Consider the following 27,103-nt stretch of genomic DNA (forward strand, 5'->3'; position numbering starts at 1 on the left):
AAATATGGGATTTTTGTAGTCTACCTAACAAATATGTATAAACCTTAATGGCAGTTTTTCACCAAATTGCTACTTGACAGAATAAGTATTTCCCCAAAACGTCTGTAGTTTATTTAATTATTAATTATCTAATAACTATTCCTTCCAACGTTTTACATTCATACATTTACATTTTTGAAATATTATATTTAAATATTTATTATACAGTAGGTATATTTCAGTTGTTTAAAAACTTGAAATTCAAATGCTAGTTTTATAAATACCTTTTACAAAAAAAAAAAAAAATATATATATATATATATATATATATTGAAATAAGCTGAAAATAAATCAATTAATTAAATTCAAATTAACCCATCAACCTGACCAATCAGAGACAGCCTCTGGACCTCTAGGCCACACCCACTTATAGGAACGGTTTAACGTTGATTGGCACAGCCGCTCGTTCTATTTCTCTGAGATCCATGCACGCGCCTCTGCCCCCTCCCTCATCAGCACCAGCATCATCAGAAGCGCGCAGATCACGCCAAACAGCGCTGGTTCGTCAGCAGGTGTGTGACTGAAACACAAGATAATCGAGATCAATACATCACCACCTATGTGCGTTCTTAATATCTGACTCATATTTCTTTTGATCAGCGTTTGGACCGTTTTAATGGTTTGATTCCCATCGGGCGTCAGCAGTCAGTGTAGCCGAAAACGAGAGAGAATAAAGCGAGATCATATTTAATATCCGCTTCTCCAGCGTCTGTGGATGGGCTGCGGACATCTGCATCTGCAGTCTCTGTTTTTGAGTCACTGAGAAGATGGCGGACAGGGCTGAGATGTTTTCGCTCTCCACCTTCCACTCCCTCTCTCCTCCGGGATGCAGGTAAGACACGCAGTATTTTCTCGAGCATGCGCGGCGTTTCCGTTTCTTCTGCCATTTTTATCTCTATAAGCTGCTCATATGTGACCTTCTGCGCTGTTTATGTATCTGTAATGTCCTCAAACACATCCAGAGATCAGCATCATCAGCATCCGCAAGAAAGATGCTCAGCGTCCTTGTGTTGTTGATGTGGATCAACAATAACGCCCTTGTTTTTTTTTTTTTGTCTTTTTTTCTGACACCGATTTAATTTGTATGTATAACAATGCACTTATGTACATGAAATGGAGTGAAGGACAGACGACTGATTTTTTTTTCTTATCTTTTTTCCTGGTATGTCATTGCCTGACGCATCCTCTCTGAGATATTTGGCATATGCTGGAAAGGCCCACGCCCTGTTGTGATGCTCATAACTGCATTTTAAATTTTGGCCACACATTAGTGTTCCCATAATTGTGTAATTATATAGTGCTACCAATGAACAGTAGGCCTACTTAATTGTGTTTGTGGAGCTGCTTGTAATTGTACATTATTATTGTTATTACTGTAATATTACAATAACATCTAATATGGGTATTGAATGTAAGTAGTTACCTCATTCATTTATCATTTTGTGCCATTATTTAAGTCCTACAATTAACGAAAAATTGAATTTTTAAAAAAGTTAAGATCGAGTTTTGATGTGCAGTGCATAATGTGAATGTGCCTAGTACAACTGAGTATTAGTCATTTAAATGGATGAATAGTCATGTCACTTTCTGAAAACAGTATATTCTCAGTTCTATTTAACTGCAAAAATTGCAGTTGCTATACTGTAAGGATCTGTTTCCACCTGATCCAACCCTTAAAATGACTTTCTTCGGTGTAACACAATAGTCATGTCGAGACATATTAAATTATATATTTGAATTGAATAAAAGCAGTTAATTTAGATGTTACTGCATAAAGTTCAGTTTTAGGTTATTTGACGAAACTGTTTTTATTGTGTAGATTAGCTACTGGTGCGTAATTTTTTTCATCTGTTATTTGCTACAAGGTGTAGATGAGTTTGTTTGTTCATTAAAACAGATTTGGAGAAATTTAGCTTTAAATCACTTGCTCCCCAAGATTCGTCTGCAGTGGATGGGTGCCGTCAGAATGAGAGTCCAAACAGCTGATAAAAACATCACAATAATCCACAAGTAATCAACGAGTCTATCAGTTAAGTGTTGTGAAGTTAAAAGCTGTGTGTTGAAACAAATCCATCATTAATATGTTTTTCATATCAAACTCTTGCTTCTGGCTAAATATGAGACCTCTATTCATAATACTGTTTTCTCTAGTTTTAGAGAAGTGTGCACCGATAAAGCACCTTTTACAAGTCCAATGCAGTTTTACATGTTGAAAGAAACATGTTGTATGTCAAATATGGATTTTAATGTGAGAGGATAACAGTGGATGAACTTGGAGATAGTTTTGTTCTTTGATAGCCTGAGAGGAAAATTTTTCAACAAATTTTAAAAGTGCGGTGACATTAAATAACGTTTAGTTTAGAGTTAACCAGTTTTGAAGGGAAATTGTTGGCTATAACCATCCTATGAGTGACAGTTAATTTTCTCCATAGCACGCTATAGTCTTCCTGTCGCTCTTTCTCGCTCACTCTAGTGCATTAATACAAAGGTGTGTGTTGTATCCAATTTTATTCCTGAAATGTAGGTGATGTTTAGTCACAAGGTACATTCAGTCTTGGCAAACACACATGGACAGACAGAGAGACAAAGCGATCCTTGAGCGGAGGTAAAACAATCAGAACATCCTAAGCTTCCAGCAGAATGAGTCAAAAGAGTCTGGCAGGTCACATCACAAGTCTGACGATCTCAGGTCAAGCATCGACGAAAGCCCTGTGTTGGAACAGGGCAGGTGATTTCAAACAAGTCTTAAAAAAACGCTTTAAAAATGCCATTTTGTTGTCAGCTCAGATTGATGCACCTCTCTTGCTTTTCTTTCCAGCTGTTCTTCTCTTAATCTACTCTCTCTCTTTTTGTAATCCTTTTTCTCTCATTGTTTACTTTCCAGTGGAATTATGGGTTCATATGCTCTCCTTGTCCTCCCATAAACCTGTCATCTCTCAGAGTAGAAATAATGGGCCGCACTCTGCATTCTCTAATGCCTCAGGATAATGTCTTAATGAAGAGAAAATCTCAGTCTCTCTCTCAGACTGAAGTAGCTTTACTGGCATGATAAAAAGGCTTTGTACACTGTACACATTTATAAACGGCATACCCTCTGGCTCTCTGTTTATGTGCATGATTCACATCACAAATACTTTGAACTCTGAAAAAAATTGGTTTGAAACAATTTCCATTTAGAAATTGTTAGTATATTTGCAAGTGGCAAGTAACACTGAATTAAATGTGAAATGTTAAACTAGTAAGATGGAAATACTATTTTCTTCTAAAAATGTAATCTAATAATCTTTGTTTTAATTGCAACTTCAAAATAATAATAATAATAACTTATTACAGTGTATAGCTAAAACATTTGAAGTGTAGATGCATACACAAAGAGCAAAACAAATTTAAATAGCTTAACATATTCAGTAAAAAGTAGATATCTTTACTGTTTTTTTTAATCTATTTTTGCTTAATCTAATAATTAGTAATAATAATAAATCAAATTTAATTGTAGTTAATTTAGTTGTTTCCTCATGAAGCTTATATATTTTTAAATATAAATTTTTGAAAAAAAGATATAAAAAGAAAAATGTGAAGCATTAGTACACAAAGGGGATTTTCCCAGTTCTCATACTGTGTGTGGGTTGAATTATGGCATGGAATTTCACTGACCAGGGAGCATGGTGTGGCTGTGTGTGTGTGTGTGTGTTTGATATGCATGGCTCAGCAGTACTCTTAGGTAATGCACTGTGGTCTTAGTGCTGATGCTGTCTACAGAACCTAAAGTTTTCTCAAATAGACACTGCAGGGACATAAAGAGATGAGCATAACAGACACACATTCTAATGCAGTGTAAAATACACATAAAAGCAGCCTCTCCTTAAGCTGTTCATGTAAGTCTACAGCTGCTCCCTTTGAAATACAGAAATATTGTGAAAATGTTTGTGTGTGTACATGTTGGAACGGCTTCTGAAAATGAATGTTTTATGTTTGGCAGTAAACATCTGCATGGTAGCAAAAAATCGTATTGCTTCTGATCAAAGTCGAAACAGTTGTGCTGCTAAATATTTCGGTGGAAACTATGATTAATTATTTTCAGGATTCTTTTATACAGTATGGTACAGTATGGTCACATGACATTAAAATATCATATAGAATATGGGTAATGTTTGGTCTCCAACCTGTGATCTAATCAGTGTGTCTATTAAGTATATTGATTGTGGTAAAGATTCACCTTAACTAAAATCCAGCTATTGTGCTGTGAGTCACGAGACGTAATTTCATTATAGAATGAGAATTGTATTGGGAAGTATTTCCGGTCTGTTGTCACACATGCCCTTAGAAATGGTTTTTGAAGCATGAACTGTTCTATAACATATCTTTGAATAGTGTGGTATACCTTTGATTTAAATTGACGTAAAGTAAACAAATTTAATTCATACTTGATTGGCACAATGTATGTATATTACAATACTTGATAACAAAATGTGGCAATTGACTAATCAGAATGAAGTATTCTAGAGATCATTGTTCTAAATATAAAACAATGAACCTTTGTTCTTTTCCCTACAATATTAGCCAGTCTTGCAAAATCTCTCATGACTCGTCTAACAATTATGTCTTGCACATTTCTCTCCCTCTCTCTCTCCTCATTTACTGTTCTGTTGTTTCCTTTTCTACTCGTTTGCTCATAATTAATGCAGACACTTGCAGTCAAGTTCTGTGTAGAAGTCGATGCTGGGTTTCCTGGGCTTTTGCTTCATTAGTGTTCCTTAATTCTCAGATCATTCTCTTTGTTGTTTAGATGTTGAACTAGATATAAGTAAGGAATTTAACATCTATGATAGTATCATAATTGTTGTTTTAATGATATATGAGCTGACAGGGTCACTCAAAAAAAAAAAAAACCTTTTAAGAGTTCAAAAGCATTCACGGCAAGATTAAGCTAGAATGCAGTTAGAATGACCATATAATTCAAGTTATGAAAGCAAGTAAAATATTTTTAAAATATATGATATAGTTGATATACATTTGTAATGAATTAAACCTTGCTAATTAATCATCGGGAAGAAGGAGGCGGGAACCGGCGGACAATCAAACAACATTTTAATAATACAAAATAAACACAAAACAGCGCACCAGCCCCTCACGGACTACTGGTGCGCTCAAATAAAAACCAAAACACAACTAAAAGCCCAGGCCTGGTCCTCTCTCGTCCTTCACTGTCGTCGCTCCAGTTTTATATCCTTCCATCTCCTACGTGGGACTCGAGACCGGCGGTGGGCCGCAGGTGCCACTGATTTGCCAAATCACTGCCGGCCTCACTCGTGTTCCCACGTCCCTCGGCCCCGCCCCACTCGCCACAACATTTTTATGAAAAATATGAGCATTCTAGCACGATCGCGAATTATACTCATTTTATACAGTAGTTCAACAAACAGACACAAATATTGCCTGTTTTTGTCTAAATGAATCTGTTCTTGAATGAGTCGTTTGAGTCAGTAATTCAATTTGTTAATAATTAGAATTGTGTGAACTAATGATTTAATGAATCACTCATTAAGACAGGGACTTTCCATTGTTTACTGCTGGTTTTATTATCCTATTTATTTATCCATGATTTAATTAAGTTTTCGTCAAGGATGTCTGTGTGTGTGTGTGTGTGCGTGCGTGCGTGCGTTTCTTTTTGTAAATATTACACAGCCATAGTAAGAACAAGAATGCATGTTTGAAAGAAAAGTTAAGTTTGTACTCTATAGTGTGTTATGGTTAATTATTATTTGCAGAAATCAAGCATAATAAAGTATTGTGTGTGTGTGTGTGTGTAAAAAAAAAATTAAAACAAAATCTTGTATTATTTTATTCTGACTTTCTTTCTAATCTGACTCTTCATTGCATTTGGACTGTATTAAAGTGCATGCAACAGTCCAGAAGTCACCTTTGTTTGAAAACAAACCAGCTCGGTGAATAGCTGCATGATTCAGCACATTAAGCCCATCTCTGGTGGGATGTGGTTGTCATGGTGACAGCTGCAGAGGTGACCTCACCCTACTTAACCTGCCGTGTGTCTCAGAGGTGTCTGTTAATGGTGTGACATCACCCCTTGCACAGCGCTGCTACTATGGCAACAGCCAATGATTGGCAGCGTTTGTGCGTCCCCCAGGGCTTGAAACATGCCCCACCTTTGTAATCAGGATTAATGGGTATGGAGCGGCCAACTAATGTTCGTCGGGAAGACTGGAGATTAAAATTGCGTCTTTTTGTGAAACAATCAAACACAAGGAACAATCGAGATGGTCATCAGCAAGGAATCCTAATAAATAATCACTTCATGCACAAGATTGATAAGGCTGTTTATGGAGAGGTTAGAAGTTCGTTGAGAAAACAGCTGTTTTATCTTTGATTAATTATGTGAATAACATCCCATCTGTAGATGGAACATATTAAATCTTTTTGTCGCTGTGACTTACAGTTAATGATTTCGCCCATTCCTTCACACCATTTTAAACTATTTAACAATAAATAACCACTCCTTATCACAGAACACATGCTGTGTTTGCACGTTCAAAACCTGTCACTACAATGTTGAAATATCGCCAAGACGTTACTATGCAGTGAGTTTATGGGATTTTTTTTCCCACATTTTTATATATATATATATATATATATATGTGTATGTGACGAGTGGGGCGGGGCCGAGGGACGTGGGAACGAGCGAGGCCGCTGGAGTGATTGGAGATGAACGACACCTGTTCGACCCACCGGTCTCGAGTCCCACGAAGGAGATGGAAGGACATAAAACAGGAGCGACGACAGTGAAGGACGAGAGAGGACCAGGCCTGGGCTTTATTTTATGTTTTGGTTTTTATTTGTGCGCATCAGTTGTCCGCGAGGGGCTGATGCGCTGTTTTGTATTTATTTTGATTATTAAAGAAAAAATAAAAATCCAATCACTCCACCGGCCTCGCTCGTTCCCACGTCCCTCGGCCCCGCCCCAATCTTCACAATATATATATAATATAAAAAATACCAACACATTATTTTATGGTTTGTGTGTGTGTGTAAAACACTTTTAATGAGGTGAAACTGACATTGAATACTTTGCCACTTACTGTAGGTTAATATGCAAAGCTAAATGTGTTTGGAGATGCATCCCGTCATTAGCACTGCTGCTAGATCAGGTTTTTGTGAACTCATTCATAATTAATGAATCACTTTGCATCTGTAACTAATATCACAGAGTGGTTCAGAGTCTAGAGCACAGCTTCTCTCAGGAGCTCCTGTACCGTCTGCTGTCAAGCCACAGTTTAGATCTGAGCATGGCTGTGAATGGAGACCGAGATCTGCTGTTGATCTGTTTTTCTTTTAAATTTTTATTTATTTTTTTAATGTGAGGCATGATTTGGTTTAGCTAGTCTTAGAAGTGGCATTTTACCCTAAACGCACACACAAACACACACACTGGGGTTGACTTGCTCAGTGGAGCAACATTCTTCTACAGTAAATCCTCTGATATTTCAGTGATTAAACAGAAGCTCATTTAAATACATCTTCAAAGCGCACAATCCACTGTCTGAGTTTTTCTCATGTATGTGGGATTATTTCAACACTCCGAGTTTCATCTCATGGGAGGGTCATTAGAGTCTCTTGTAGAAATATGTTCAGCACTGAAATCCCTGTAAACGGTGCTCTGATCAGGATGGTGGGTTGACAGAGGTTAGAGAAATATTCGCTTTTTCTGGAAGCCTTAACTCAAGAGATTAAGCTGAACCTTGTTGTATGGAACTTTTAAAATCATATTGATAATTATTTGTTTTGTATTTTATACTGTTACATACTACTTGGTTCACCCAAAAAAGGAAAATTAAAAAAATTCAGTTCTACTGTTGAAGACAGGTGATATTTATTTATATATATATATGTGTGTGTGTGTGTGTGTGTGTGTGTCTATATATATATATATATATATATATATATATATATATATATATATATATATATATATATATATATATATATATATATATATAATATTATGTTTTATGTGTTCTGCAGAAGAAAAAAAAGACAGAATGGTAAATTAAAGGGATAGTACACCCAAAAATTTACTGACCATAATGTTGTTGAAAACCTATATGATTTTTTTTTTTTTGGAGGGGGTCACACTTTATTTTAAGGTAGAATTCTCAATCAATTCAGCTAGCACTCGTCTGAAATGTAACGCCCCTTTCCATAATCACGAGCTTCATCTTCCAAAATAAATGTAAAGGCAGTTAATTATGTCCTTAGTTGTACCATCAGTTCAAGCCCGAAAGGGGAACAGAGTGGTGTGACCGATGCCACGTTTTCACCGCAGGAACTTTAACCAGGAACTCGGGACTTTGGCCTGGTACTCGGTGTGTTTCCACCGCAGGAACCAGGAACTAAATAAAGTTCCGGGTAAAAAAAAATACACCTCAGAAAGTCAGGGTTTCATATTTTATTGAAGCAGCCCTGGGCGCTGCCATTGGTTAGCGGACCCCCATCTGCTGTTAGCATTCCATTGACTCCCATTCATTTTGCCGTCAATTTGACAGTGAATAACTTTACATCCGAGGCGTTTTACATCCTGTGTACATTTCTTTTACTGTCTATGAGAAAGTTCCTGCTAGCGAGTACTTTTTCAAAGTTCCGGAACTTTCGGGGGCGGGACTTGGGCGCTAAACATCCTGACTGGTTGAGTTCACGCAGCATTGGTTGAGTTCAACCACCATTTATTCGGATCATTTTCAAAATATTACTGTTATTGTGTCATGAAATGTAATTTAAAAAGTATTTCAGGCGAGAATGTAGTTGTTTAAAACTCAAATCTGCGGTTTATTTATAAAAACAGCGCCTATTTAAAAATGTGTTTCGCCGTTCTCGGAGACGGTGAGCTCCACGCGATCAGCGAGAGCTCAGTCCTCATGTATCCGCCGAGAGCAGCCTCACCTCAGCTAGACCTTCTGATGTGTGCCGCTGGCTCTGATGTCTCTTTAGTGGTTAAACATAAAATATATTATAATATAATATATATATATATATATATATATATATATTAGTTTTGGGTAAATCTAACAGGTTATCTTTGGTCTGTATTCAATTTATCTATATGTTATGTCTGAACAACCGAGGATGCACGTCCAAAATCAGCGTACTTTGTATTGAGAAACGCGCGCAGACCTACATCACCAGAATATTTGCCTAATCTTCCCGGTACTTTAGGCCGTGGTGGAAACACAGAAAGCAACAGGTCTGGGGGGAAAAAAAGTTCCTGGTACAAAATTCTGTGTAATTTCGGTGGAAACGCAGCAAGAATGATGAAGCCCGTTTGTGTTTGCGGTACACAAGCCATGGTTAAAACGGCTGACTCCACTGTGTGAATCTGTCTCTCTCTCTCTTTCTCTTTCTCTTTCTCTTTCTCTCTCTCACACACACACACACACACACACGCACACACACACGTTTTTAGATGACGACTGGTAACATTTGTCAGCATAGTTAGTCATGAGTCCAGCAGCAGTTTTGACCTGTGACACAAAAACCAGGAATAGCTTGAACATTCACAGAACACAATGAGTCATTACTGATGAACGTGATTCACTTACATGCGCCTTGTGAGTAAAAAGTATATGAGTGCCAGCAGAGAAATGATCACATTAAAAGACCAAAACAGCACAAATTAGTAAATGTAATGAGTTCATCACAGTATAAATCATGTTTGCCCATTTGAAGCTGTTTTTATGATGTGCATAGATGATATTGGTTTACAAATAGGACGTATACACAGGGGATCAGAATCCACAAAATAAAAAAATAAAAAATCAGGAGTGAACTGCTTTTCTTTTAAACGACAAAGTTTAGTCCATTTTACTTTGTTTTTATTATGTTATTATATTTAAATGTTCTATTTCTTCATAAATTAAATAAATAAATGCATTTAATAATTTGAGTATTAAATTATTGTTTCTAACCATGTTTGTCACTAAAAATCACAGGGCCTGGGACTTTTTTGTGTAATTTATTTTGTATTATTTAATTTATATCTATTCATTAATGGACTGATTACTTATTTACTTTATAGAATTTTTTTTTGCTCTCAGGTTCATGGATGGGCTGACAATAATTTATAGAATTTAATTGACGTGCGGTGTACTATATTGCAACAACTTTTAATGTGCTTAACTATTCGGATTTTAGTGCTGATATTAACCTGCGTGTTTCATCATATGAATCAGTTTTGTAGCAATATTAGTAGATTAATAACTGTAAGACTTATTACTGTAAAAATTGATTAAAGCATTACATAGGGCCTTCTGCTCTGAAACCAGATCTATATTAAAAATATCAATATTTTCAGACAAGAGCACCCAACAATCTTTCTCCTCCTCCCTCTTTCTCTGGTTCTGTCGTGGATCCTCCATACATCACAAATCTGTTTGATTGTGGCGCTCTGACTGTGAAAAGCTGCATTGCAGCACTGCTGTCAGCCGAGTGGAGCTCAGCTGAGACTAAATCGTCCCTGCTTTAGCAGCTAGCATACACCAGAATCCGGCTTAATACATTTTGCTGAGACAAAGTAAAGCCAATTAAGGCTAAACAGAGGCTGGCCTTATTTAGCAGCATGCTAACCCACTTATCAATAATGAACGGGGATGGTGGAGGAGAGAAATGTTGTTTAAAGGTGTGGTGACCATGTCTTAGCGGTGCTGTGCTTCTGTGTATGTGTTTGTGTGAGTGTGTGCATATGAAAGAGAGAGCTAATCTGAGTGACCTTGTGGATTTCTTGGGCTAGTGACCTGTGTGTGTGAAAAAAAAAAAATATATATCTGTCTTAGCAGCTCATATTTCAGATCAGACTTCCACAGGGACAGCATTATATTAGCCAGCACATCTCATAGATGTTATAGTCTTTATACAGAGGTGATGATATTTTCTAACCCTCACACAACCCAGCTGATTTCAGTACATTTAAAGAAAATCATGATTTGATTTGAGTATTGATTTGAACTTTTGTATTCATTATTTGTGTTTCTGTTTGCAGGCCGGCTCATGACATCAGTCTGGAGGAGTTTGATGATGAAGATTTGTCTGAAATCACAGATGATTGTGGCATAGGCCTCAACTATGACTCTGACCCTTACGAAAAGGTTTGAACCATTCAGAATGCATCTATTTTATATTATATTAAATTATTTTATTTTATTTAGTGAGTCTAGTGTACTACAGACTAGTGTGGTACTTCCAGGAAACTGTAAGCTCAACCATGCTCAGCAGGTTGTTTATGTACTCAAGAAGAGCTGCTAATATACACATATTTACATATGGATGAATATGTGGCTTATCCCACCTTTTGGAAATCACTTCATTTGGCAGTCATGCATGTCAAAGAGCTCATTTGCATTTTAAAAGGCTGTAGGTTTGAAAGCATAAATCTGTCTAACTATCCATCTTTTGATGCAGTTCTACATCCTGTTTGCTATGCCAATTAAAGTTCAACTCAAATTCAGGATAAAAAAACATTCTCAGTTGAATTCTGAATGTTAACATAAAATGGAATGAAAACATGAATTTCTATTGAACTATTGTAAAACATCCAAATGTAGAAGTCTTTCCCCTTTGTACTGTGTTAATATGGATGTGATTATGGAAATATTTGTATTTGATGTGTGTGCTGGCTGCACTGAGGGATTGTAAATGTTTGATTGTGGTGGCGGTGTGCCACGGCTGCAGTAGAAGGGCTGGTGACCCAGTGAAGTTTGCTGCTATGCAGACCTCTCTTCTCAGCTTTCTGCACCCCAGTTTTATTAGAAACAAAACCACTTCTTCCTCAGCCTGCTCCTAATTTCTTCTGCCTGTGTTCTCTGCAAAATGTTCAAACATGCATGTATCGCTTCGATAATAACGCCTCACATGCCTTTTTTGATTTAAATGCAGTGATTTGATCCACACAATCGCAATCTGTGGACATCATAGTTCTCACATTGACCTCACATTGTTCAGTATGTAGGAAGATTGATTAGTTGGTTCTGGATGGTGATTGGACAGTCCATAGGCAGGTCATTTATTGATTTGTAGGGTGATCTCAAAGTGGGCGACCATGCAGTCCATGCAGTGTGTCAGACTACAGGTTTTCTTTTTTTTTGCCACAGTTAGCGGCTGTAATTCAGCAAACACATACACACACAAAGGCCTGTCCCACAGGATTATGTCACGTGGAAGCAGCACTGCATTGTGCTTGAAGGGCCTGTCCCTTGTCCATGCAGCTAAAGTCTACAAAATCACAGAAGACATCCTCTGTGCCTCCAATGTGCTACTAAGTGCAATTATATAAGAAACCTTCAAGGTTTATACAAACAATAACTATTGTTTTGGAAATATTTATTCAGTGTCGTATTTACTTTATATTAGTATTTGACATGTTATCATTAATGTTGAACACTTTTGTGTGAAGGTGATTTATATATTCCTGTGAAAAAATTACATTTCTGATTTTGTTTTTCATTTGAACAGGTCAAGAAGTTAGTTGTACTGTAGCCTTTATTTGGTTTCCGTATGCAGTTGGTAGGAATGTTTGACAGGATAGCAACTGTAACCAAGGAGGGAGGAGCTTATCGTTGTATATCTGTGGACTGATTGTAATGGCTATTTTCTACCATGGGGCTGTGATGCTGGGATTAAAACTATTTTACATTAAAAATCGGTTTATTATGGAAGCCGGTTTCTGCCAGATAAAAAAATAAATTTTTTATAAAGGTAATTGTGACTTTTTATAGCACAGTTTTGAATATTTCCTCTTTTTTTCTCTCTCTCTCTCAGAATTAGCAAGATATAAAGACAGAATTATGAGAAATAAACTCATTGCAAGATATAAACTTGCAATTCTGATTTTTGTAATTCTGAGGTTATATCTTACAAATCTTAGTTTATATCACACAATTCTTTTTTTACAGCATGGAATAATAATAAATAAACTATTTTCTCACAATTGTAAGTGCATATCTCACAGTTCAGACTTTTCTTCTCAGAGTTATAAATATTTTTGAACTGAAACTTTGTAAATTTTCTCCAAATAGTAATATAATGTTTATAGTAATAAATTGTTTTATCCCATCTCAACCACATTTGATTGTTTTTGTGCTAAATGTTGTAATGACTTGAATGCTACAATGATACATTCCCATTTAGCTCACCGAGCTTTCACCAGCTGCATAACAGATCTTTTCAGACAGAAAAAATCTTTGTAAAATCTGAAAATATGGTGTTCTTCTTCCTCTCTGATAAGATTAAAGTCCTACAATTATGAAGGGAGAGGTCCTGTATATCAAACTCCCTTCTCCAGTGAAGACCACTCATCTCTTAAAAATCAGTTTCTCCGATTTAATTTTTTTGTTCATCCATTTTTCCTTTTATGCCTTATGTGAAAGCATTATTTTTATTTATGTGTTTTCTGTTAGAGCTTTCAGAAAGCTCACAATTTAGTACAGTAGTAGGTTTTCATAAATGTCTTTTTTTTGCAGCTTGAATCAGTTTTTAACATTCCATATCACACATCTCATGACAAAAACACACCTACTACATATGCTGTGAAATCTAGATAAATGCATTTGAGATATTTGTTGCTGTGCTCATTGCGCCAGTCAGTAACGATTGTGACATTTTGACATTAACATTTCTAGAATGATTCTGGTACAGATCATTTCCAGCCAACAATTCCATCCTTCCAATCGCTCTCTAACTCTCTCTCTCTCTCTCTCTCTCTCTCTCTCTCTCTCGCTTTCTTCATGGATTATTCATTCTGTCACACAGAGCTCCGGCTCTCTGAGTACAATTAACAGATTTGGTTTTCTGGGGGTTTTCAAATTACAGTATGCTGAGGATTAACGCTAACTGAGTAGTGTGCAGTATTTGAAAAACAACATGAAATGGCATTCACAACTCCTTAAACTTGTGTAATATGACATATTTCCTAATGAAATAGAATGTGGCATAAAATCTAAGAACTACATCAGCAGAAAAAGTAAAGGAATTAAAGATGATGAAAGCAATTCATTTTATTATGAAAAAAGTGCAAGATATTGGTTTCAGAAAAGCACATTATGAATGTGATCTTCATGAATTTGTTAATAATTATTATTATGATAAAAAAAAATTATATTATTGTTCATTATTTGTTCCCCAGCTGTGCACCCTTCATTTAGATGAAGCTGAAATATATAAATAGTCTTTCAGGCCCATCCATTATGTAGAGCTTAAGTGCATGTTTAAGGGTTAAATCTGCAAATGTAGAGTTTGATGACTGTGTGTGTGTGTGTGTAAGGGATTAGCTAAGCAGCATGAGATGTGCCATCTTCATGTCTGTCCAAACTTCTCATAATGAGAGATCAAAGACAAGAGGGTGAGATGTTTTTCTTCTGGAGGGGTGTGTGTGTGTGTGAAAACTCAGTACGTGTGGTTGTTCTACGTTCATTTGTTTGTGGATTTTTTACACTTTCTAGTTTGTGTATACAGAGAAAATATTTAGCTGGTAACATTTCATCACATTGCAATCTGCTAAACTGAGTGATATGCTGTGGCTCAGAACCCCAGAAGAAAGACGTGGAGTTATTATTGATGTCATCAGCTCAGAGGGTCGAGCAGAAAACACTGCTATGTGCAGGTGGGCCATTCCTGCTAACACTGTATTGACCTTTATTTCTGCTTTCACAGTATTTTATTACTGGCCCTTTGTGTTTTTTAATTGGATTTTTTTTTTTATATATATATATAATTTTATATAGGGTTCACAAGGGATAGTAACATGGGTAGTTGCCTCAAGATCTATATCTCAGATTTTAAGTAAAAACTGATCTACATTCAGACAACAATTTGTATAATTAACTTTTTAATCAAGGTAGCTTTTTACTCAACATTTCATGATTTAAAATGTAATTAACTTTTCTACAATTAATAACTTTTATTTTTTTTTATTAACAAACTTCTAAACATAAACTTACCTTCAGAAATATTTATTATGGTGAAAAAAATAATACTTCAAATAAGATGATTTACACCTTAATTGAAATGAACAAGATATGATTACATGGACAAACAGGTCTTCCCAACAATTTTTTATTTATTTATTTATATATTATATTTTATTTTATTTTATTTTATCAGGTAAATGACTTCTACAAATAAATAATTAATCATAAACTAATAAACATAAACTTAACTTCAGAAATATTTGTTGGGGTAAAAAAAATCTAATAAGTGTAAAAACTACCCCTGGTCCTTCCTATAAAGATTCTTAATAATATACTATAATATATAATTTGATTTACTTCTTATTTGAAGTAAATTAGATATGATTACCTTATTATAGTTTTATTTTTGTAACTATAATAAACCAGGCAACACTGACTGACTCATTCAGAACTGATGAATAGGTTGTCTAATGAATTATTCAACAGCCCTCGATTATGCAGTGCTGTAGTTAATGTCTGCATTAGTATAGATACTTCTCTTAGACATCTGTGAATATCACTGCTTCACCTCCTCCCTGCCTCTACTGCAGTATACAGCTGATCTGTGTGTGTTTGTGTGCATGTGTGCTCTTTAAGCTTCTCTCTATTTACAATCTTTCGGGGTTTCCTTCACCTTCTAACACTGCATCTTTTATTTTTTCCTCTTCATCTTTCCCTTGCTCTGCCTATGCGGTCAGCATCGATAGCAATGCATCCATTCATGAGTTCTGTGTGAGTGCTGCTGGCTCAGCAGAACACTTTTTGCTGGTGTAATGCTGGCTTGTATTGCTGAATGTAAATCAGTGCTGGTCAGGGGTGAGGCCTCGTCCTTGGAAATAGCAGAGCGATAGAGTTTCAACAGAGCATTTATAAACTAACTCGTGCAGAACAGTTAGAACTACATCAATACAGCATTATCTCTTCTAAGTGTGGTTATTGGTCATGGTGTGTTTGACTGCTGCTGGTATTGATTTGGTTAGAGATGGAGTATAAATTCAGGTCCCTGCAGTGCCAGCTGGTTGTGAATGCAATGCAGTGTGAAACTTTTAATGGCATCACCCATACACATTTGCGAAGCAACAAACAGAATTTTAACTCTATTGTGTGTGTTTTTAATTGAGGTGAATATGAGACGTTAGGTTTATGCAAGTGCATTGACTTGTTTTCCTGGAACTGTGCTGTAACGTGAGGAGCTTTAGCATCGATCACCATCTGCCCTTCCCAATCATAAGACAAGATTCTCTCAGCTTTGTCCAGTCCATCCACAGTCCATCGACTTTCCCTTTTAAAGACTAAATGAATTCTTTACTAAATTCTTCTTACTTTCTTAATACACATTGTGAATCATATGGATCAGACTCTGACTCTGTTTTGGTGTAACGCCTACTTTTCATAAACCAATAAATTACTGGTCAATAAAATTTTGCCCTGCCATACATTTAGTTTAATGACTATAAAGGAATATTCCAGGGTAAATATGAAAACAAGCTTCTAGTAATGCACTTACAATTATTAGTATTTTATTTTATTTTTAAAATAAAGAGTTTTAAGTCTCACTTTTTTTTTTTTTAATTCTCATGTATTATTGTTCTATAGACTTCAATTGTGAGCGCATTACTGTAAATAATGTTTATTGTATTTTTACAAACTGAAGGATGTTTAAATAATTTCCTGTTGTAACCAGCTCAATTTTTTTTTTCAAATCTAAAATATTATTTCCAAAAAACATAATTGTCTGGAATTTCTTGGTGAGCTCAAACACAAATACATGTATACATGCATACATAAATTATGTATTTGTACATACATAAAATTTTTTTGAGCTGTCTTAAGAACTACACTCTTTAATTGGATTTCTTAATAATGCCTCTTGTTATCCTTCCACTTCAACAACGCAGATATTGTGGTTCCAAGAAACTTAAAACCCTTCATATTTTCAATTACCTGGCCATTAATAGTTAATGGCATAAGAACCTTTTTACCCCATCGATAGTCAAACACAGTTTCCTTTTGTCTTAAAGACATTGCATTTCAGATTGTTGCTACAACTCCATTCAATCAATGCAGATACCTCCTTTCTATAATCGGTTTCATCATTCTGTTATCAAACCAATTATTGTAGTATCATCTGAAAACATTTTTTTTTTAAACTGATTCACTGTGTGAAACACAACCATCAGTGTACATGGAATATAACACTGGTGACAGTACAGAACCTTGTGGAGCTCCAACCCTTTTTGTTCTAGGGCTTGAAATCCTGTTGTTATTTTTAACTACCTGTGATCTATTGTTGAAAATCCAGAAAGCAAGGGAATGATGAACCCCCTACTGATCCAATTTAACAAAGAGTTTTACTGGAACAATTGTGTTAAATTCAGATTTTTAATCCACAAAAAGAGCCCTAAAACAAGTGCCATGAGTTTCAAAGTGTTGCAGGATTGAGTGAAGACAAAGAGCAACAGAATCCTATTAGTCTTATAAGCGAATTGGTTAGAATCCAGACAGACCATTGAAATTATATTCTTTAGTACCAGTCTCTCAAATAGTTTCAGTATGACCAATGTGAGGGCCACTGGTCTTTAATCGTCTAAGCAGCTAATATGCAGCTTATTTGGCACAGGAATAATTATAGCTGCTTTAAAACATGCTTTAAACTTTAGTCCATTAAACTCACTGTTAGTTTCAGTATTACAGTCATATAAATATGCTGTATTCGTCACTAAACATATCTTCAAGATAGGGTTTGTTTTTCCTGCAACCACTGATCTCTATATATACAGTAACATATGTTTCAGAAATTATGGCTTGGCTAGCAGTCAAATCTTCATCCAGTCCAGGGTGAACATATGGCCCAACTAATGGATGGAACACAATATTAACAGCAGAGAAAAAGGCCATGTTGAATCATGCATGGTAGACATGAGAATCATTTGCTCTTGTTCCTGCTGACTGATATTTTTGGATATCGAATTTGTGTATAATTGCTCTTCACTGGTTCATTCAGTCACCCCTGTTTCAGGCTGCATTATTGATTTCTGGTAATGTTTTACAGTGATACACCAGATATTTTACAATTATTTTCAGGTAAAATATTTAAAATCCTTCCTTTCTTTTCTTATTTTTTTTAAAGGACTGCTTAATTCTAGAAAAGAATGATTTCCAGCACCCAGTGTGCTCATTCCAAGATGACTTCCAAGAGTTTGAGATGATCGATGATGAAGATGAAGAAGAGGATGCAGATCCTGATGCCCCTCCCTCACCATCAGCATCTCCTCCCCCTTCCCCTACACTGGGCACCCTGAAAAGCCGCCCAACCACTCTAAACCTGACTGCACCAGTTTCCCAGGTACCTGTTATACACAACTGAAATCAATTAATAAATAAACATATGTTGTCAGTATTTAAACTCTTTTTATTTTTTTGGTCCTAATCTCAGGACTCCTTGAACAACAACAGCAATATGTCTTCACGAAAGTCAAGCTGGCAGGATTCTCTTCGAAACCCAACTTCACAGGGTAATTGTTGTTTTTATATATATATATATATATATATAGAATTCCAACAGAATTCCAAAACTGATTCCAAGATTCCAAAAAAAGCTCAATACAAACTCTAACTATTCATACAATTATTGCATCAGAATGTCACTGATCATATTCTATTGACTGATATCTATTTTTGATATTTTTGTAGCTATAAATGTAGCCCATTGTTAATCATTTTACTCACCATTTTAGGTTGCTTGTCTCCAAATCACTCTTGCCTTGAGGATGGTTCCCATGTAACAACCACTTGCTCAGGGGCTCCAGACACCACCGGCTCTGCCAATGGTACACCCACAAACTCACCAGGACATTGTGGTCTTCATCAGTCACCTGGTAGGCCGCTGCTGTATGACTTTGAGGGCAACAGAAAAGAACGACCTGAATATGGTAAGAAGTCATATTGCTAACGGCTAATCAAAATTAATAGGTTACAATTTTCATGGTGATATTGAACTCCTTCAGTAACATTTCTCATTTTGTCCTTATCCTTGTCAGCTTATCTTAGTTCCCCTCCATCTCTCTTTTCCTTTCTAAATCTTTCTTGTCTTCCAAACTAGGCTCCTTTGGTCAACATAACTCGTCAAGCGGGTCTGAGGCAAATAAGGTAAAAGCTGATGTTGAGGAATCCACTCTAAGCGAGCTTGTTCCCGCTGTGGAAGACTGCACTTCTCAGTGCTCTGATACCGAGGTCGACCACGACCTGAATGGTCATACCAAACGTCGACCTTGCCACTCTCGACCCAATGACACTTATACCGTGACTACAGAGACTGCTTATGACCCAGAGCTGGAAAACGATGGCACCAGTAGGTGTCTGTCCTCAACCGCACCTCTTGGTAATGATGCTGAGACTCCGCTATCAGATGAGGAGCTGGACAAAGAGTTTGACATTGACTTCATAAGTAAGGATACCTATGATCAAACCTGCAAGGAAGATGAGGCGTCATCTTATGTTGAGTTCCCCTGCATTGAACCAGCTGAGTGTATTTCTGTCTCAAGCTACATGTCGTCCAGTCGATCAGATGTCCTTGATGCTATGGACGAACCTCGAAACATGCATCAGGGTCAACCTGTTGCAAATGACACAACTTCTCCTTCATCTGATCCTGGTATCGCTGATATGAATACCAAACGCTATGGGGAGTCAGACCGCCACAGCGATGACCTTAGCTCTCCTGGATCAGACTCTGATATTGAAGGGGAACTTGAGGCTGCATTTGCATGTGGTCCGCTTGCTAGTAACATGATTTCATCCATCTCAGAGACAGAGCTGGACCTGACCAGTGAATCCAGCAGTGGCCGCTCTTCACACCTCACCAATTCCATTGAAGAAGCAAGCTCCCCAACCTCAGACCAAGAACTGGACCAGGAGCTGGACCCTGAACAGGACAGCGGTATTGTAGGTCTAAAAGCTTCTCTTCTTCTGGTCCAATCTGAGCCAGTTAAACATGAACCTTCACCAGGTCTAGACCCCAGCCCAAACATGTTACAACTAGATGATGGCCAAGCTTTGATGGGCCTGCAGAATGTAGATGACGAACAGGGTTATGAGCACCAGGCCGATCCAGATGAGACTCTTCCCCCTGCCATCCCCTGCGAGGATAGTGGCTCCCAGCAGCTGTTGTTGAAGATTGAGCCTGACCACAGTCTTGAGAGCTTCAAACGCTCCTTCTATTTGCCGGTTGGCCCCAAACTCATGCCCTCTGTGGACGACTATGATGGTAACAGTGAGGGAGAGTCCGATTCAGAGTCTGAGGACGAGCTCAGTGAAAACTCTGATTCTCCTTGGCTTCTCAGCAACCTGGTCAACAGGATGATCTCAGAAGGCTCCTACCCAATCAGCTGCCCAGAAGAGTGCCTCAAACGCTCAGCCTCGATCTCTGACACCATCTCACCCTCGTCAGACTTGGAAATAGATACATTCACTGAGACGGATGGCTGCAATTCACAAAAGCAGAAACTGGAAGAAAAGTCACAGAAGGTGACCTCTGAAAAGTTAGAGAAGAGACTGGATGAGGAGAAGGAGAGAGAAGCCAGCTATGTATCTGAAGAGGGACAGAAGGAAAGCAAGAGAATGGACACTTGTCTGTACATGAGCAGCCCCACATATGGCAAAGCTTCACCCGTCTTTACAGAGAGATTTGATATGGGGTTAAAGAATTATGAATCCGAGGACTTCCCATCCCAGAACTCATTAAAAAACAAGCAGAAAGAAGAAGAGGAGGAGGAGCCAAATAATGACTTGGTGATGGAGAGAATGAAGGAGCTGGAGTCTCCCAGCTTGAGCGAGAGCATAATCAGCGACAAAGACGAGGGACGGGAGATACGGGTCGATCAAATCACTTTGCAGCGAATCACAGAAGTCAAAAACAGCCTTACGCTGGACCTCCCAACAGCACAGACCAATCACTGTTTCAGTCTTACGTACTCAACAGATAACGATGAAGATGAGCAAGATACCTCCCCTTTCTTGGAGGATCTTCACAAGGTACCTTCACCCTACGAAAATGAGACTTACTTGGACAGCTCCCCACCTATTGACGAGAGTGTGTTGAGGAACACAACCTCCAACCGGCCCATCGATGACTCCTTGGCATACGATTCAATGAAGTACACCCTTGTGGTGGATGAAAACACAACGCTTGAGCTGGTGAGCCTGAAGCGCTGTACCTCTGTTCTAAGTGAGGACAGTGATGGACTCTCTACTATTTGTGATGAGGAAGTTGTTGATGAAGATGAAGATATTTATGGCCAGGGCCAGATGGAAAGAGGCATGAGACCTGATTTGCTATTAAGCTCCTCTGAAGAAGATTCCTCCCCTGAGGCGGATTTACCTTTCTCAAAGAAGTTCCTCAATGTGTTTGTCAACAGCGCGTCACGGTCCTCCAGTAAGTGAAATTTAACACCATACAAAAAAGATTTAAGAGATAGTTCACCCAAAAAAATAAAATTCTGTAATCATTTACTCACCTTCATTTCATTCCAAACTTGTAAACAACATGAGATCTTTTGAAAAATGTGTTCAATCGTTTTTGTCCATAAAAAGAAACTGAATGTGGTCCAGTATTGTTTTGGACCCCATTAACTTTCACAACATGAACAAAAACAGAAGAGAGAATGTTACAGGTTTGTAATGTCATGAAGGGGAATAAATGATGACATTTTGTGAAAGATCCTTTCATTTTGGTTTCTTTGAAGGATTTCTTAGTGCCAAAAATCCATCTTTTGTTATTGTTTGCTCTCTTTCTGGATTAAACTAATGACTAACAGCAAAAATTTTAAAGTTACTGTAAAGGTTTAATATACAAATGTGCTCAAGGAAGAAATGCATATAAATTGTTGTATATTACTGAAATAAATTACCAAATACCAAATTAAATTCATTCCCATTCACAGAGCCATTCTGATCCCTTTTAGTACAGTTTAAGAGATTTAGAAGATCATTTTACATAATTTAGGAGCCTGTCTCGTTGAACAGAAAGGATATTTAATAATCCTAATGAGACGACATCAGAATATGAAGGACTTTGTATGACCTGCTTCTAAATGAGTTTTGCAGTCCTCTGTGACACACACACATATTACCTTGGGGCTTATATATCAGTTTAAAGTGACATAATGCATTTGCATTATGTGTGTTTCAGGCACGGAGTCCTTTGGGCTTTTCTCGTGCACTATAAATGGAGAAGAAAGAGATCAGACTCACAGAGCGGTCTTCAGGTGAGAAATGCTACCCACACTATTACCTAAATACACCTACAGTAGCTCTAATGAAAGATTTAATGAAAAAACTCCAGTCTGGTTTAAAGTCCAATCACAAACCCTCAAGGTACTCTTCTTTTTCAGTATCTGTTAAAACAGTAAATTGACTGCTCATAATATCTATTGCATGCAATGCAAATGCAAGTTTTAATGCCCACGCTGTAGGTTCATCCCACGACATGCAGATGAGCTGGAGTTAGACGTTGATGATCCATTATTCGTTGAGGAAGAGGAGGATGATTACTGGTACCGTGGGTATAACATGCGCACAGGGGCCAGAGGGATTTTCCCAGCATACTATGCCCACGAGGTTGTTGGCCAAACAAAAGATCTGATGAGTAAGACTTATTGAAAATATAAATTTTTGGCATTACTGTTTTTTTAGGGGGGAAAATACGTATATACTTCTGTAAAAGAGTCCTTCTGTTACAGAATTTGGGACTGGTTTTACATCTGGTGTCTTTGTTAAAGCACTTGGTGAGTCAGCATTGTCTGTATACGTGTGTTTCCATAGCAATGAAGAGGAACCCTGCTTGGATGGAAAGCTTCCGAGTGCAGTTCCTGGGTTCAGTGGAAGTTCCTTATCACCAAGGCAACGGCATCCTGTGTGCTGCCATGCAGAAGGTACTGCAAACAGGAAATCAGATTGTGCTTCACTTATGTGAGAGAGTACTCAATGAATGCACAATGTTACATCATATGATGCAAACTAGAACTAATGTGTTTGTTTTGTCTTTCAGATCGCTATGGCAAGGAAGAGGACGGTGCATCTTCATCCCCCATCTATTTGTGAGCTGGAAATAAGCCTGCAGGGTGTGAAACTAGTCATGAGCTTGGATGATGAATATGACTTTTCAGGGGAGGTAAGAGAGAGACGAAGAGTAAAAATGTAAAGGTAAAACTTTCTCTTTTTTTTTTTTTACTTTGCCCTACTGGATATGACAGTAGTCTTGTTTACCCAATCAGCAGTCAGCAATGATTCATTTATTCTGCAAACAATTTTATGTTTTTATTTATTATTGAGCTACTGAGTCTTCATTTCATGTGTAAATGAAAAAAAAATTATATATATATGTATTTAGAATTTTTTTTTAAAAAAAATTAAATGATACTATTAATTTATATACATTCATGACTTTTAATTAGAAAAACACTTAATTAACACAATATACAGTGACAGTGACATGACGTGGTCAAGTGTGGTGTCCCATACTGGGAATTTGTGCTTTGCATTTCACCCATCCAAGTGAACACACACACACACAAACACACAAACACAAACACACAAACACACACACACACACACACACACACACACACACACACACACACACACACACACACACACACACACACACACACACACACACACACACACACACACACACACACACACACACACACACACACACACACACACACACACACACACACACACACACACACACAGACTCCTGGGGCATACATCTAAATTGCAGCATTTTGCCTTGATTTTGATATTAATTATAATTCCTCTTCTCATTTCTTTTTATAGTTTGACAGATGTAGTCACTTCTTCCAAATGAAAAACATCTCCTTTTGTGGATGTCATCCTAAAAACAACTGGTAAATACATACACATACATTACCACCAAAACCCCAAAACAAGTCTTCATGCATTTTATCAATTTTCTCAAAAGATTTTGCAGGCCAAAATAAGTCCGTCTCTCTGTCTTTCTGTAGTTATTTTGGTTTCATCACCAAGCACCCGATGCTGAACAGGTTTGCATGTCACGTCTTCGTCTCTCAGGACTCCATGAGACATGTAGCTGAGTGTGTGGGGTGAGTGCAATACTCTTAAACATCACAATAACATTTACAAGAAACTTGTGACACTGAGAATAGCGAGAAAAGAAGAGCAGGGAAGAGAAGTTAACGAGAATTGGTCTCTGCTTCAGTATCAGAGCCCAGGCTTGTCTGCTTTGTGAATTATTAAAGCTTCAATCTTTTGGAGTTATGGGACCCAGCAGGAGGCAGCTATCTCTGCCGCATTACATCATATGACCTTATGAACATATACATTATTTAGCATTCTCATTTAACACAAAAATGAAGGGGAGAAAGTTAAACTGGTTTATTGTGAACGAACTGGTTTGGAATTTGCCTGAGAAAACTAACAAAATATGCAAACATTTGACATAAACATTGTCCTTATTTAGTGGATTATTTAATTCCTAAATATAATGAATATACTAAAACTATAATAGCCCTGATATCTATGAATATATATGAAATGTAATGATAGTTTTAGTAGTTATATTATAGTTATGACAGCTGAATTTGTTGAAAATTGACCTTATTTAATTTATTTAATTCCTAAATATGATTACACACACACACACACACACACATATATATATATTTGATCAAACCAATGTCATATTTAGTAGAAAAACTAACAAAATATGCAAACCTTATTTAATAAAAACCTTATTTAATAAATTAATGCACAAAGCGCAACACACAAGTGTAAGTTGTGATCTCGTATGTCTCTGTGTGCTTGTTTCAGACGGGCGTTCCAGGAGTACTACCAAGAGCACTTAGAATACGCCTGTCCTACCGAAGATATCTACCTTGAGTAAAAGAGGAAGAGGGTAACCATGGCAACTGCTGTCCCTCACGACAGATGTCTGTTCCCGGGCTTGGCCACTACGAGGCGCCTGGCAGCCTCCTCAAATGTAACATAGGCCTCATCTCTTTATTCTCTTCCTCAGTTTCTCTTGTTCTCTCGACATGAACTGAGTTGAATACTCTACATAGGCTCTTAGTGGTCTGTCTGTTTATTTCATTGGTCATCAGTTCATTTATTCTCTTCATTGAGATGGATTGCTTGTTTAACTTTTCTACTATATAATTAGGGACATGGTTTTGGGGTGGATACATCACTTCAGTTTCTTTTTTCTTTATATATATATATATATATATATATATATATATATATATATATATATATATATATATATAGTCCTGGTGTAGAAAAGGCAAAATATGACTTTACTTGTTTGATTGCATGGCTTTGAGGGTTATGCTCACAAACACACACAATGTCTAAAAGTGAAAGACGATCAGAGGTTTGAATCTGAAGACCAGGATTGTTTGTAAATATGTATTTGTCTGATTCTGATACATTGCTGTACTGGGTTTGTACTAAAAAGGACAAGGCAGTAGGACGTGACCTGGAGTCGTTGATAGGTCTACAGATTGTCTGTTCCGATGTAGTAGAAGGTTTCTGATTTTACCGTGATGTAAATACTGTACAAATAGGGATGACTGTAGGTGAAAACAGATGCTTCATTACATCATGGTATGCAAGTATCCTGGGCCATCTGTTTGAGAATGAGAAAGTGGGATGGATTGCAGGTCGGCAGGCTGGGTACAGTAGATGAATCTAGAGACGGTTTGGTGAATCTCAGGAGTCATATCTGGAAAATATCTGACCCCAAAATCACAAAGATGAAGGCTTTTTGCAACTGTGACATTATTTTAATCTCAATTTTTAACACCCACAATTACTGTAATGCATCCAGATATTTCAGTTTTTTGCATAATTTTTTACAATTATTATTTATTTGCAATGCCATTGTGACATTAGCATCACAGTTAAACACCCACAATTACAGTAATGCTTTAGTTTTGGGTCTATTTATAGTTTTAGTTGATTTTCATTACTGATTCTCAGGAATACAGTAATAAAAATCATCCTGTCAATATTTTTATTTTTAATCAGCATGCAATTAAGGCTGTGCTACAAATATTACCATTAAATATAAGCAAGGATTTTATCATTAATTAATATCAATATTTATTCATATGATAATGATTATATTTTTATTATAATCATTATTAATACAAATAATAAACAAAAAAGCAAAATTATATTTTTTTATTTAGCTGTATTGGATGATGAGATGATCAAATGTTCTTAAGTCTCATAATTTACAGTGATTGTAATTTAATATCAATAATAATAGTTGTGTTGTTGTTGGTATTTATTTTTAATTTAGCATTACAGTAATAAAGGGTGAGGGAATGTGCTTACTTGTCATGAAACAATCATAATATAGGCTTTATTTTATTAATGCACATTAAAATAGATTTTTTAGTTTTTTATTTTGGGGTAAAATGTTACTGAGATATCGACTTTGTATGATTCATTGTATGATCTAGCTCACCTCATGCTCTGAACATTTGCAGGCAGAAACTTCAGAGCGATATGATGCTTATAGACAGCGAGTAAAATGAAAAGTCCCTATCACTGGGAAACACACTGAATGCAAGAATGTTTTACCAGTGGAATGGATAATTTAATTCAGTAATTTGCAGGACAAATATTGCGTCATATTACACAGATAAAGAATAAAATACCCTAATTCTGTCCTATGAAGCAGATGTATGTAGGTGCCATGTGATTATATAATAAGCTCAGGACATAATTTTTTGGATTGGTAGACACAGTTGTTCAGCTCTCTGACTAGCCCTTGTCCTGACCTTGACCTTGACCGGCGCTGCCGAGACTGAACAAAGCAGATCTCCCTGCTGGCTTCATACAATAATCATCACGCATTCAGTCTGATGAATGCAATTCAGGGCCATGCAACAGCTCACGATCATGATGCAAAGACATTCAGGTAATACTACAGGAAAATGCATGTCGTGTTTTTATAAAACTGGCTAAGATGTGGACATGGATGGTTCAGATTTATGAAGAGATGG

The 27,103-nt window shown here is 36.9% G+C and overlaps 1 protein-coding gene across 1 annotated transcript; it reads left to right on the plus strand.

The window, feature by feature from the left end:
- Positions 1–350: 350 nt before the first annotated feature.
- On the plus strand, positions 351–26,331 carry LOC132101683 (C-Jun-amino-terminal kinase-interacting protein 2-like). Its single transcript, XM_059506827.1, has 13 exons — positions 351–871; positions 11,084–11,189; positions 18,175–18,390; positions 18,481–18,559; positions 18,782–18,976; positions 19,147–21,477; positions 22,234–22,309; positions 22,517–22,689; positions 22,866–22,975; positions 23,092–23,214; positions 23,886–23,956; positions 24,074–24,172; positions 24,900–26,331. The coding sequence occupies exons 1-13, from the start codon at positions 807–809 to the stop codon at positions 24,970–24,972; spliced, it is 3,717 nt and encodes a 1,238-aa protein (XP_059362810.1). The 5' UTR covers positions 351–806; the 3' UTR covers positions 24,973–26,331.
- The last annotated feature ends 772 nt before the right edge of the window (positions 26,332–27,103 follow it).

The sequence above is a fragment of the Carassius carassius genome, chromosome 23 (genome assembly GCF_963082965.1).
Source record: "Carassius carassius chromosome 23, fCarCar2.1, whole genome shotgun sequence".
NCBI classification, from domain to species: Eukaryota; Metazoa; Chordata; class Actinopteri; order Cypriniformes; family Cyprinidae; genus Carassius; species Carassius carassius.